The sequence below is a fragment of the Ochotona princeps genome, chromosome 1 (genome assembly GCF_030435755.1).
Source record: "Ochotona princeps isolate mOchPri1 chromosome 1, mOchPri1.hap1, whole genome shotgun sequence".
Taxonomy (NCBI): domain Eukaryota; kingdom Metazoa; phylum Chordata; class Mammalia; order Lagomorpha; family Ochotonidae; genus Ochotona; species Ochotona princeps.
Window position 1 is genome coordinate 588,922 of NC_080832.1, and position 14,434 is coordinate 603,355.

The following is a 14,434-nucleotide window of genomic DNA, read 5'->3' on the forward strand; positions in this document are numbered from 1 at the left end:
TGTCCCTACAGCCCCAGCAGGGTACCTGGCTCAGCTCCTGGGTGCAGCTTCAGCCCCGTCCAGAACCCTGTGTCCTTTTAGAGTAAACCAGCAGGTGGCAGCTCTCTCTGCTTCAATCTCTCTTCCATCCACTCCTCATCGTTCTACCTCAAATTAAAAATGCAAACAAACAATTTTAAAGCCTGGAAGTAAGAACAAAAAAGCTGACTCCCCTTCCCTTCATGACTCTTTAACACTGTACACATAACAACAACTCAGAAACATAAAACTTGGTGATGAAAACTAACACCATCTGCAGCACACACATGCGCAAACGTGATGACGAGCTGCCGCTTGTTTCACGGGAAGACATTCCACGTTCACACATGCACTGGCCCCGCCCCACAGCACACTGTGCAAGACGGGGTGCTGGGGACACCAGACTCGCCGCCTCCTTACCTGCCTGCCTGGAACCTGGCCACGGCAGTCTCCCAGTATGGCAACATGACTTTCAACACAAAAGAGGACCTCGCCATCACTCCTTCCAATACTGAAAGTATTTCATCAGTAACATCTGCAAAATAGCAAGTAGTTTTAGACAAAATCACACTAAGCAACTCAAAAAGACGGGCATGTGGAGTCCTGCCCCCACCACAGCCCTCCAAGACCAGCTAGAGCCACAGTGAGGTGGCCCAGGGCAGGGGAAGAGGGGGCACACACCGCACTCCGCAATGTTTCCCTGACCACGAGAAGTGGGAGGCCCTTCCCACCCCATGCACCTGGGGCACAGAGATCCTAAGCACCAACATTTCAGAGGAAAGGAGAAGATGTGCCAATTTGTCCAGTAATACAGAGGAGGAGCAAGGCCCTGAGCCACCTCGGGGAGATGGCATGCTTTGCCCGAACGCCCGACTACAGCTGGCACGTGGGTCGATGCTCCTGTGGGAGCGTTCCTCATTGCCTTCTTGCGCCCCAGATTACAAGCCCTGTCACGGGAAACACAGTGAGGGGCACTGCAGAACGTGGTACTTGCCGGGGAACACAAGCAAGTCCTCCACGTTGCCGAGAACTACCAGAGGTCGATGTGTCAAAGTCAAGGTGCTCTGCTGCAGGAAGCTCTTGAGCAGCTGTCCCAGCCCTGCTGTGAGCAGCAGCAGCATCGAACAGTACCTGAGGAACAGCAGCACGCAGACCCGGGAGAAACATGAGGCTACTCACACACATGGGATGCCTTTATTTTCAAAAAAAGTTAGATTTTAAAAACTAAAGCACCACCAAATTGCAGAAAAGTCCCCCTCGGTGTGAGTGCAGGAACCCAGGTGAGCCACCACCAAATAAACAGTGACCGTACAAGAACCCCTGCCCGCACCTGGGACCTGGGCACACAACCTTATCCTGGGTCACCCCTGAAGATCCCACAGCCTGGTGATGCCCCTCCCATGCCACCCACACCCAGGACCTGGGACCTGGGCACACTACCCTGCCCCAGGTGGCCCCTGCAGGGACAGCAGACTGGTGGTGCCTCCTCTACACTGTTCACACCCGGGACCTGGGCACACTACCTTACCCCGAGTGGCCCCTGCAGGGACAGCTCCTGGCAGTGCCTCCTCCCGCCTCAACCCTCCATCACTGCAGATCAACACAGAACTGAAGGTGCTTTCCAGCACCTTACTTACTTGGGAGGAACCTCCTGGGGGGATGCGAAGCCATGCCATAGGACATTGCGCAAGTTCAGTCCCTGTGGAGAGCCCAGGAAGACTTTCAGCACGCTCATCTGACAAGGGGAGAGCAGAGCCCTGGTTACAGAACTGGCTGGAAGGGACACCACGCCCTCGGCTTTTGTCCCACCAGCAGTTAAATGGTTTGAGTGCAACAGAGTACTCAGCACACCCAGACTATTTAACATAGCGAACACAGAACCACTTCTCAGGAAGCAAAGCCCATGGGTGCACAGCAGGGCACAGCAAACCCTAGCAAAGGTCCCAGGTGCATCACAACAGGAACCAGTGCTGTGGAACCAAGGTCCCAGATGTGTCAGAGCAACCAGAGAATCAACAAGCCTCCAACCGGGCAGTGAGCAGCTGAGTGGGAAGGCCCAGGAACGGAAGGAAAGCAAGGGGGTGGGGACCAGACCTGAAGGCCCATCACAGCACACTGCTCACAGTGCAAACTCCATCTCTAACCACACTGAGTGTTCACCCACTGATCTGCACAGCACCTGCACTCACCCTCACTCCATCTCTAACCACACTCAGCACTCACCCTCACTCCATCTCTAACCACACTGAGCACTCACCCACTGTGACCTGCACAACACCTGCACTCACCCTCACTCCATCTCCAACCACACTCAGCACTCATCCACTGACCTGCACAGCACCTGCACTCACCCTCACTCCATCTCTAACCACACTCAACACTCACCCTCACTCCATCTCCGACCACATTCAGCACTCACCCACTGTGACCTGCACAGCACCTGCACTCACCCTCACTCCATCTCTAACCACACTGAGCACTCACGCACTGTGACCTGCACAACACCTGCACTCACCCTCACTCCAACTCCAATCACATTCAGCACTCACCCTCACTCCATCTCTAACCACACTGAGCACTCACCCTCACTCCATCTCCAACCACACTGAGCACTCACCCTCACTCCATCTCTAACCACACTCAGCACTCACCCTCACTCCATCTCTAACCACACTGAGTGTTCACCCACTGATCTGCACAGCACCTGCACTCACCCTCACTCCATCTCTAACCACACTCAGTGTTCACCCACTGTGACCTGCACAGCACCTGCACTCACCCTCACTCCATCTCTAACCACATTCAGCACTCACCCTCACTCCATCTCCGACCACACTCAGCACTCACCCTCACTCCATCTCTAACCACACTCAGTGTTCACCCACTGTGACCTGCACAACACCTGCACTCACCCTCACTCCATCTCCAACCACACTGAGCACTCACCCTCACTCCATCTCTAACCACACTCAACACTCACCCTCACTCCATCTCCGACCACACTGAGCACTCACCCTCACTCCATCTCCAACCACACTGAGCACTCACCCTCACTCCATCTCTAACCACACTCAACACTCACCCTCACTCCATCTCCGACCACACTGAGCACTCACCCTCACTCCATCTCCGACCACACTGAGCACTCACCCTCACTCCATCTCCAACCACACTGAGCACTCACCCTCACTCCATTTCTAACCACACTCAACACTCACCCTCACTCCATCTCCGACCACATTCAGCACTCACCCACTGTGACCTGCACAGCACCTGCACTCACCCTCACTCCATCTCCGACCACATTCAGCACTCACCCTCACTCCATCTCCAACCACACTGAGCACTCACCCTCACTCCATTTCTAACCACACTCAACACTCACCCTCACTCCATCTCCGACCACATTCAGCACTCACCCACTGTGACCTGCACAGCACCTGCACTCACCCTCACTCCATCTCCAACCACACTGAGCACTCAACCACTGTGATAATTTCACTTGCTGCCAGAACACATCCACAGCCCTGCTTCTGAGCACCACAGGGTACAAGAGCCATGGATGATAGTCAAAATGTACCACGTGAGCAAGAATGCCTGAGTGACTAGGGGGCTCAAGGACAGAACCCAAGCTTCCCTTACTTCCCAGAACTCAGGCCCAGTTAATCAGACAGGCCTGTCAAGTCTTCTCTGTGGGCAAGTAAGTCAGAAAGAGGATTTCTACTTAACACATCAGTAATGACAAGCAGTTCTTCATTCCACCTCCAGCGAGTCTCTGCTCTCCCACTAACTGCATGCTTTGTCTACATTACCTGGGCAAACTAGAATAGCCATGGCAGTAGCACAGTCCCCTCCTGCAGTGGCTAAAGGGGCTCCAGTAGGGAAGGGTGGTAGCACCTAGACCTCGGCCAGAAGCAGAGCACAGACCGATCCACACTCATTGGAACAGCCCTTACTTTGGTAGAGGTGACAGTCAGGTTTTTGCTCGGTGGGTCTCCGCCAAAGGCTGCGCTTTGGACGGCTGTGGTGAGCCCAGCTTTCTCAGCCTGGCTGTCCTGGGGTTCCACTTCATGGTAACCTGCCTCAAGTTACATGTCAGTCTAAAGTGTGGAACAAGGTATAACAATGCAGGATTTCCTTTTATCAGTACCTAATTTTTGGTTCTCAGTTAAAATGATTGCCAAGGGCCCAAGTTCTCACATGTCAAAACATTAAAATTCTAGAACCCAAGTGTGCTACCACTTTTTAAAGAGTCAACTCTTTCCTCTGGATTAAGTCAGTACTACAATTAAGAATGGTGATTGAGCAAAGCCAAGTGCTTCCACTGTCTCTGGGCTCCCAAGATATCCAGCACTGGGAGGGGGTCGGGGGCAGGCAGGCTGGCTGCAAGAGCCACACCTTTATGGAAGGTGGGACAGGACCATGGCAGCTCCCCTCCTGGAGGGTGTCCCGGCTGCGGCCATGTGCCCTCTGTGGCCCTCACGTTCCAGGTTCTAGAACAGGCTTACCACAGGCTGACCAAAGACTTGTGCAAGTTCCACGGAAGCAAGCAGATCTCTTAAAAGAAAGGGACACTCCTTCCCAATCAGCAGAAATACCTACAATCAGAACGGAAACTGTAATGACGGCACACGAACGCTCTTGCTACTCAGACAAGTGATTGCAAGCTAACATTGTTTAATGTAAAGAAAAAACAATCTACAAAGCATACAGAGGAGAAAAGCAAAATTAACTTTAAAATATTAAAAACTGGTAACAAATGGTTATATTTTATGAGAAAACAATAGTCAAAAAAACTGAAGAAACTGTAAAACAGTTTAATGCTCATTCAGACAAACTTCATGGAACAATGGCAGGACTTACATCGCCCAAGGCCCGTTCCAGACATGACGTCAGTTTCATCAAGCTGAGAGAAATGGCCGGTGACTGCAGGCTTTGCAAGGAGTCGAATATTTCAGGAAATAACTGTCCAGAATGAGCCACATGTTAGATCTCACATTCAAAAATAAATGTTTCTTTTTTTTTATTTACTTATTTATTATTTTTAATTCATTAGTTACATTGTATTATGTGACACAGTTTCATAGGTACTGGGATTCTCCCCACCCCTCCCCAAACCCTCCCACCATGGTGGATTCCTCCACCTTGTTGCATAACCACAGTTCAAGTTCAGTTGAGATTCCCTCATTGCAAGCATATACCAAACATAGAGTCCAGCATCTTATTGTCCAGTCAAGTTCAACGGCTTCTTAGGTATACCCTCTCTGGTCTGAAGACAGAGCCAGCAGAGTATCATCCCGATCAATTAAAAGCTCCAACATACCATCAGCAAAAATTTACATCATTATGGAATTAATTGACATAGTAATGAGTAACCAATATGTTAAAAGTAAATGCAAGTTCTTCACCACCTTCTGTGACCACCTCATTGACATTTCAATTTTAGTTTATACACAACATATAACATACATAACATAACATGTTATACATAACATCATATCATCTTAAATTAAGGCAAACATGTGGTATTTAACCTTTTGAGATTGGCTCATTTCCCTTAGCATTATGGTTTCCAGTTTGGCCCATTTGGCCAAATAAATGTTTCTTATATATTATATGTTGAAATTTAAAGTATAAACATTTTAAATGCCCTTTTCAACTGCTATCATTTCTTTTTATTGGCAAATATTATCAATATATTCTATATAAAGAGTCAAGAAAAACATTTGAATATCTGAGTTCTGTGAATGTATTTCAATGTTTACTGCAATCAGTAACTGGCAGAATCACGAATTTAAAAGCCAACCACTTTGATCTAGACCTCACCTCTCCAAGTTCGAGCTGCGCTGTTTTGCGATAATATGGCAGCACTGGGCAGCTCAGCTGAGCTTGAAGTCACTGCTGTGAGGGGAGGCCTGCTCCTTCCATGTTCACACAGTCACTGCTGTGAGGGGAGGCCTGCTCCTTCCATGCTAACACACAGTCACTGCTGTGAGGGGAGGCCTGCTCCTTCCATGTTCACACGGTCACTGCTGTGAGGGGAGGCCTGCTCCTTCCATGTTCACACAGTCACTGCTGTGAGGGGAGGCCTGCTCCTTCCATGTTCACACAGTCACTGCTGTGAGGGGAGGCCTGCTCCTTCCATGTTCACACAGTCACTGCTGTGAGGGGAGGCCTGCTCCTTCCATGCTAACACGGTCACTGCTGTGAGGGGAGGCCTGCTCCTTCCATGTTCACACAGTCACTGCTGTGAGGGGAGGCCTGCTCCTTCCATGTTCACACAGTCACTGCTGTGAGGGGAGGCCTGCTCCTTCCATGTTCACACAGTCACTGCTGTGAGGGGAGGCCTGCTCCTTCCATGCTAACACACGGTCACTGCTGTGAGGGGAGGCCTGCTCCTTCCATGCTAACACACGGTCACTGCTGTGAGGGGAGGCCTGCTCCTTCCATGTTCACACAGTCACTGCTGTGAGGGGAGGCCTGCTCCTTCCATGTTCACACAGTCACTGCTGTGAGGGGAGGCCTGCTCCTTCCATGTTCACACAGTCACTGCTGTGAGGGGAGGCCTGCTCCTTCCATGTTCACACGGTCACTGCTGTGAGGGGAGGCCTGCTCCTTCCATGCTAACACACGGTCACTGCTGTGAGGGGAGGCCTGCTCCTTCCATGCTAACACACGGTCACTGCTGTGAGGGGAGGCCTGCTCCTTCCATGTTCACACAGTCACTGCTGTGAGGGGAGGCCTGCTCCTTCCATGTTCACACAGTCACTGCTGTGAGGGGAGGCCTGCTCCTTCCATGTTCACACAGTCACTGCTGTGAGGGGAGGCCTGCTCCTTCCATGCTAACACACGGTCACTGCTGTGAGGGGAGGCCTGCTCCTTCCATGCTAACACGGTCACTGCTGTGAGGGGAGGCCTGCTCCTTCCATGTTCACACAGTCACTGCTGTGAGGGGAGGCCTGCTCCTTCCATGTTCACACGGTCACTGCTGTGAGGGGAGGCCTGCTCCTTCCATGTTCACACGGTCACTGCTGTGAGGGGAGGCCTGCTCCTTCCATGTTCACACAGTCACTGCTGTGAGGGGAGGCCTGCTCCTTCCATGTTCACACGGTCACTGCTGTGAGGGGAGGCCTGCTCCTTCCATGTTCACACGGTCACTGCTGTGAGGGGAGGCCTGCTCCTTCCATGCTAACGAAGGTGACGTGAAGCAGCTCAGATAGACTGCAGTCACTACTCTTACAGCCACTGAACCTGCCAGACAACATTGAAGGTTCGGGTTAGGATCCCCTTCTCGAGAATAGCTCTCCATCTCTCTGACTCAGCAGCAATCTGCCTTGTCCCAGGAAGGACAGCCCTGACCTGGGCACGCCAACCACAGGCCTCACGATGTACCCTGAACTTGCTTTCTCCTGAGGGTCTGTGGCTCAGCTCAGCCTTTGGAGATCTTGCATCACAGCTCAGGTTTCTTGAAACTAAGACTTCTTCTGGGGGCCTAGTACAGCAGCCTAGTGGCTGAAGTCCTTGTCGTGCATGTGCCAGGATCCCACATGGGTGCTGGCTTGTGTTCCATTTCCCATCCAGCAACCTGCCTGAGGCCTGGAAGAGCAGTCCTGGATGGTCCAAACCCTTGGGACCCTGCAACCGTGTGGGAGACCTGGAAGAGGCTCCTGGTTCGTGGCCTCGGATCGGGTCAACTCCGGCTATAGCGGCCACTTAGGGAGTGAATCATTGGACAGAAGATCTTCCCCTCTGTCTCTCCTCCTCTCTGTATATCCGTCTTTCCAATGAAAATAAATAAATATTAAAAAAAAAAAGATTTCTTCTGGTTGGACAGCCTAGGAATGGAGGTTTATTTTATTTATTTGGGAAACAGACTGCCTTCCATCCAAATGTCTGTAAGCACTGGAACTGGGCCAGGCTGAACCAGGAGCCAGCAGGTCAGCCTGTGGCAGGAGAACCCAACCACTCAGAACGACACCTGCTGTCTCCCCAGCTGAACACAAAGAGCAAGACGGAACTCGGAGCAGAGCTGGGAATCAAACCTGCCCACTCCAATGTGGGAGACGGCTGCCCCAGAGACCACCTCAGAACTGGCAAATAAATGTGGATGAGCACTATGACTTCCACCTGTGGCGTAGGCATTCCACACAGGCACCAGTTCAAGTCCCAGTGGCTCCACTTGTGCTCTAGTTCCATGCTCATGATCTAGGAAAGCGACAGAGGATGGATGGCTCAAGTCCTTGGGCCCTGCACCCACACCGGAGACCCAGAAGACACTCCTGGCTGCTGGCTTCCATTTAACCCAGCTCTAGGCATGAGTGAACCAGCAGATGAAGACCTCTGTTTCTGCTTCTCTCTGTAACTCCACCTTGCAAATAAATTTTAAAAAAACCTGGCAAATAAAAATTACAAAGAGGCTCTAAGTGGTATTTGTAAAGTCTTTCATGTGTAAAAGTTACTCAAAATCCAAACCTGCGGAATGCCTGTCCACTGGAGCCATGGTGCGTATCGCGTCTCAAACTGCCCCTTGGTCAGAGAGAAGAAATGTAGCTGGACGGCATCACACACAGGACCCAGCAGCCGCACACTGTCCCGGTAGTCCAGGTCACAGCCTAAACAATGAGAAACCAAGTTTTAATATCATGGTTCCACATCATGCAATGAAAAACATCTAAAATATCACAGAAAAGGTGCTTTGATTATAAAATCTCCAGCAGCTTGTAACTAAACAAATGAGAAACGTATAGTATTGAAATGAATTACATAATATTTACTCAATTATAAAATAAAATATATTATCAATAGTTTTGAGAATAGAGAAAAGTTCAAACAAGAGAGAAGTTTTTTATTTCATGTCTTTTCACATAATTAAGTTAATACAACCAGACTCATGTGCATGCAACAGCCCCTCTTCATCCAGCTCCAGCTCCTGGTGGTCAGCCAGAACCCCAAAACATAAACATGTGCCAGAGAAAATTAACCGCCACATTTCACCTTGCATGAGATTCTGCCTGCCTGCTTCATTTGGCCAGCACACACAATCACCCCTTGTCAAGCCCACGCACAGCAGATCTGCCCCCCACACTGGGCACTGAGCAGTCTGACAGCAGATCTGTCCCCAAGCTTAGCACTGATGCAAAGGGCCCTCAACAGGCAAGGCCAGGCAAACTGGCCCCATGTGGCAATGCTGCCAGCCACACAGCAACCAACAGTGTATGTGGTTCTGGTGCAGCCACTGTCCAGCATCTACCGCAGGCTGGAGCTAACCACCATGCCTGTGGGAGAGCCACTGCACATGTATCACCACTGGACTGAATTTCACATAGAGATACACAAGGTGAGTGTACCTATGTGGTGCCTCAATTCTCCATATAGCAGCTACTTTTATTAGTTTCCTGCAAGCATTTACAAATATTTATACCTATACAAGCAAATAGAAATAAATGGGTTTTTTCTTTGGCTTACTGACTCCTTAGTCTCCCTTACCACTTCTGCATTCACTGGTGATTATTGAGCCGATCACCTATCACAGCTCACAGCACAGCACGGCTGCTTCCAGATATTAACCTGTCACTTTATTCAGCTGTTACAAACAATGTTACAATGAATAACCTTGCACAAACACATTGCCGGAAGTTTATATGTGGTTTGGCTCCTGAGCTGATGGTGTAAATTTAAACCCTAAAGTGATGTGAATGGAAAGGACAGTCCAGTGACGAGTTAGTGACAAGGCGTTTGACTAGATTTGACGAAGTTGTGGGGGGTGACAGCCCTGATGGGGTCATGATGGCTTGAAAGGACAGATTCAGGCAGCATCCCTTGCTCTGAGATGCTCTGGCCACCTCACAACTCTGTTAGCTCACCATCACATGACCAGCCAATAGGTCCCACCCAATCTGCACTGGGCAGAACACAAGCCCAAATAGGCCTCTGACCGGAAGTAGCTTGTTTCAGATATTGAGTCATAATAACAAAAACTTGAGTCCCACACACACCTTCAGACCCATGAGCACATCTCCCCCATGTCCAGGAACGGAACTGCTAGGCCATGTTCACTGGCGCGTATCATATCAATGCTACTCCTGCTCTGTATACCAGCAACTCCCAAGTATTTAAAATGATTTTATAACCTATTTTCAGTCACAGAGAATCTGGGGTCTGTGCTACTGCCTGCTCATCTTGATCACCCGGCTCTAATCAATACCCCACACTCCCTCATCTCCCCCCTTGTTTTTCACACTGAATCTTTTCTCCTTTAAACCAGGCTTGAATCACAACACTTTGAGTAGAGCGACAGTCACTGACTTGGGGCTACGAACCTGTCTCCACACAGTTCACACACTTGGTGACTGCTTCCCAGTGTACCTCTCCCTTGTCAGACACAACACTACTGATAGCACAATGTTCTTTAACTTCAAAACCAAGCTTACAAATCATGTCATGTACCGAGGGAGAAAGACATGTGGCAATGGGTTCTCCTGTTAGCATCTGAAATACAAAACACAAACAGCACAGCTTAATAGGAAAAGGAAACATTATTTAAGTTACAAGAAGAAGTCTACCTAAAGTGCAGAATTACTTGCATATAAATACTGTTAACACGCTTTCTGGACATTAGGAAGACTATATGATTAAACCAGTGATTAGATGTTTAAGATAATGTAATTACATGTTTTCAATAAAGGATATTTAAAGACTGAATATCATTTTACTGATGAGTTTAAGGTATGAGTTTCAGAAGCTCAATCAGTCTTCTAAGCAGTGTGGCATTGCCATTAGTCTTCCTTTACTAGCTCAGATTTATCAAATTGGGCAATTCTTAGGGGGCTGGGAGAGCAGAAAATCTGCTACAATGAAGAACATAAAAGCCTGACTCGATATATTGAAGGAAACTAGAATATCACCTTGAGCTATGTTGCTTCGATATAAAAAACAGCAGGAAACAGAGGAAAGTCTCTACCCTCTTCTCCTCCATGGAACATCCAAGCTCTCCTTGGCTGGAGACAAGCTGAAACCCTCCTGAGGCCAGGCAGGGAGCCCGGGAATTGCACATGAACCTTAAGCCACAACTTCCCCCTTTTCTACTGCTCCAGTTTCCAGTCCAGACAACCCCAAAACTGTTCTTTGTTCTGCCGTATCTCTACAGATCAGCTTTTGAGAGGCTGAGCAGGACAGCAGCCCCATCCACTGACTCACTCCTAGATGCCGGCAATTAGGAAATCCAGGCCTCCCACATGGCCGTGGCATGCTGGGGCCCCCAGTGGCTGGGACAGGAGCTGGAGCCAGGGATTTAGCCACATACTCTGATGTGGGGACAGGGCTTCTTTACCAGATACCGAACCCTTGGGCTAAAAGTCCACCACTGGAGGTCTGAGGGACTTTTCTTGAGGAGTCACATGCAATGTGCACAGCATTGGCACCTGGCTCTGGTTACAGGGGTCTGTTGCAACCAAGAACCAAGGTGGGTATGACCCAGGAACGAGGTGGGTGTGACCAGAGAACCAAGGTGTGACCCAGGAACCAAGGTAGGTGTAACCCAGGAACGGAGGAGGGTGTGATCTGAGAACTGAGGCTTGTGTGAACGGAGAAAGCTAGGTGGGTGTGCCCAGCAAACCCCAGGGATGCCCTCTTGCGTCTGGCCTTGCCTTGCGCAGGAGGCGACAGCCAGCCTCAGGGGCCACACTTATGGAGCTCACAGTCCAACGTGAGCCTTTCAGAAAGGGCGGGGCAGCAGCAAGACAACAGCCCAAGAGGCAAGTCTGGCTTTCCTGTGGTCTCAGGTTCCCGGTCTCTCCAGGAGCCCCGACCGCCGGCACCCAGCCCGGCACCCCGCCGACACGCCCGCCCGGCCCCTCGGTCGCTCAGCCTACCTCCATGCTTGGGCCCGGCGCAGGCGGATGACGCGGGCCCGGCTCTCGCGAGAGGCGGCGTTGGCGGCGGGCGGCGGCGGGCGTGTCGGCATGGAGAGGCGGGAGCGCGGCGGGAAGGCGGCGCCGGTCCTGGCCTCTCAGGCGTCGCCCGGGCCGGCCCGGAGGGAGAGGCGGCCCAGCATGTTCGAGAAGGAAGCAGTGAGTACGGCAGGGAGACGCCGCCGGAGCCCTCGGCCCTGCCCGGGCTGGCCGGCGGCTCGGGTGCCTCTGTCCCGGGTCCTCTCCGCGGCCTGGGTCGGGTGGGTCGGTCTGGTCGGACGTTTTTTACAGAAAGATCTCATATTAGTGCCGTGGTCAGTTTAGTGCATGATCCGATTTTCCTAGCCAAGAATGAGTTGTGTGTGTGTGTGTTTCATGTGTATATTGTTAACATGTGACACACCAGGCAGGGAAATGAGGTGTTTTGGATTTTTACAAACATCTGCAGTCTCTATTTAAGAAGATGTGTGCAAGAAGGAGCAGTTACCACGAACTTATCGGCCAGGGACAGAAAAGTACCGTTCATTGCATTGGTGTGTAACAGTTATTAACAATCAATATCCCCACTTTTTAAAAATTGTGGAGACTTGAAGACAAAATTAGTTATGCTCAAGGATCCAAACTTGACACCATAACTTGTGGCTGGGGACCCATAACCCACTTTTCTTATCCTTACCCCAGGGGACCCACCGTTGATAGGATGAGGTGTCACACGTTTTAGGCTGTAATGGTCTTTGATGCCTGTGAGCCAGAAAGGAGAAAAGCAAAGGAGGCCAAGCGCACACAGCTCAGAAAAAGAACGCATCAGAGGCAGAAGCCTGGGTGTGTTGCAGTGTGTTCCAGTCACTACATGGACCTGCCTGTCAGTAAGTCTGAAGTAACAACTTACCAGCAGTCAAGAAAAACTAGAGATTTGGAAACAGCCCAGGGTGACTTCTGTTACAGGGTGTAAGGAACGTCTGAACTGCTCTTGAAAACTGAGGCAAGTTCAGAATGAGGAGATGTGGGTGTTCTAGGTCTACACTAACATCTGGATGTAAGCGGACTTGGGTCAGGGAGTTTTTTTGTTTTAAGATTTATGTATTTTTATTGGAAAGGCAGATATACGGAGAGAAAGCTCATCCATCCACTGGTTCACTCCCTAAGTGGCCATAATGGCCATGGCTGAGCCAATCCAGGAGCCAGGAGCTTTTCCCGGGTCTCCCACAAGGTGCAGGGTCCCAAGGCTTTGGGCCGTCCTCGACTGCTTTCCCAGGCCACCAGCAGGGAGCTGGATGGGAAGTGGAGCTGCCGGGATTAGAACCAGTACCCATATGGGATCCTGACGCTTGCAAGGTGAGGACTTTAGCTGCTAGGCTACCACATCGGGCCCAAGTCAGGCAGTTTGTTTGAAGTGATCAGTCACAGCTTTTTTAAAATCCAGTTTTCTAAAGTAAATAAATGGGAAAAAACCAACAATTGGAAAAAAATTAAGAAAGAATCTCACAAATAGCCACTTAACTACACCTGAATGTGCCCCAGTGAGTCATTTCTAGCTGCACTAGCTCCTGATTATCATAGTTTGAGCATAAGAAAAATCGAAACAGCTGTATTTACTCTAATGAGTGCCTCTTGATTTTATCTGTCATGCATTTGTGTTTTCTAACAGTAGCATCTCAGTTTCCCTCCAGAAAACTGGCTTGTGTATCATTACTGGATATAGGTTAGTGCGATTATCAACCACCTTCCTTAACCTTGAGGTGAGAAGGAGACTCAGACTGTTCTACTTAACTGAACTCTAAGGAATAAGACAAAGGAAAAGTGTGAGGCTCGTTCTCACCGTGGATGGCAAGCTGGGGCACTGTGAAGCAGTGAACTTCTCCAGCACGTTAGCTGAGCCAGCTGCCAAGTGAAGCTCAGCCTTGTGGCTCCAGGAAGCATGTGAATAAAGTGCCTTGCATCGTTGTATCCACTGAGGACCCTTGGAAGCAGAATGGCTGGCTGGGGCTGGGGGTACTGTGCAGCAAGGCAGACATTCCTTAGCAGCACAGCTCAGCCAGGTTCCAGGAAGCAGAATGGCACTTCGCACCAAGCGTTGGTCCCTGAAAGGCAGGTGGGCCATCCAGCGTCTTGCTGCCTCAGAAGCAGGCAGCCAACCAGCCCCAGTAGCTCCACCTGAAGAGGCATTTGGTATTTGATGGGTAATCCTGCCACCCACAATGGAACCCAGAAATGAGCAAAGCAGCCTGGATGCTCAGCCCAGCTACACTATTGGGAAACATCAAAGAATCTCTACCCATTCCCTTGCAGCCTCAAGAAGTATATGGGCCCCCAGGAGTTTCCCTTGGTGCACTCAGACATTGCCAAGTGCACCATATGGGCCTACTGGTACAGCTTGCAGCTGCAACCACTCCAATCTAGGCCCACCAGAACAGCTCCATACCCACGAGTTTCTCAGAAACCGACAGGTATCCACAATGCCTTGTCTATAGTGCCCCACCCAACTGGGTGTGCTCTGTCCAGAGCTC

At 50.4% G+C, this 14,434-nt stretch overlaps 2 protein-coding genes across 7 annotated transcripts in view; one reads left to right on the forward strand and one right to left on the reverse strand.

Annotated features, from left to right (window-relative positions):
* The window catches only part of ERMARD (ER membrane associated RNA degradation), a 67,208-nt gene that overhangs the window by 16,930 nt on the left and 35,844 nt on the right, over window positions 1–14,434 (reverse strand). For 3 of the 6 annotated variants that reach the window (XM_058665407.1, XM_058665996.1, XM_058666565.1), the window contains exons 1-8: window positions 11,889–11,983; window positions 10,338–10,506; window positions 8,491–8,630; window positions 4,882–4,983; window positions 4,527–4,616; window positions 1,656–1,753; window positions 1,013–1,149; window positions 439–553 (exon numbers count right to left, since the gene is read on the reverse strand). In XM_058665407.1, the coding sequence (XP_058521390.1) occupies window positions 439–553; window positions 1,013–1,149; window positions 1,656–1,753; window positions 4,527–4,616; window positions 4,882–4,983; window positions 8,491–8,630; window positions 10,338–10,506; window positions 11,889–11,894 (857 nt within the window). In that variant the 5' untranslated portion in view covers window positions 11,895–11,983. Of the gene's footprint in view, window positions 1–438; window positions 554–1,012; window positions 1,150–1,655; window positions 1,754–4,526; window positions 4,617–4,881; window positions 4,984–8,490; window positions 8,631–10,337; window positions 10,507–10,922; window positions 11,046–11,888; window positions 11,984–14,434 lie in introns of those variants that run through there. The other 3 variants (XM_058664444.1, XM_058665023.1, XM_058666906.1) reach the window with 3 other exon arrangements.
* DYNLT2 (dynein light chain Tctex-type 2) overlaps window positions 11,911–14,434 on the forward strand; it is a 33,293-nt gene continuing 30,769 nt past the window's right edge. The window contains exon 1 of the mRNA XM_058667659.1: window positions 11,911–12,086. Within this exon, the coding sequence (XP_058523642.1) occupies window positions 11,916–12,086 (171 nt within the window). The 5' untranslated portion in view covers window positions 11,911–11,915. The remainder of the gene's footprint in view (window positions 12,087–14,434) is intronic.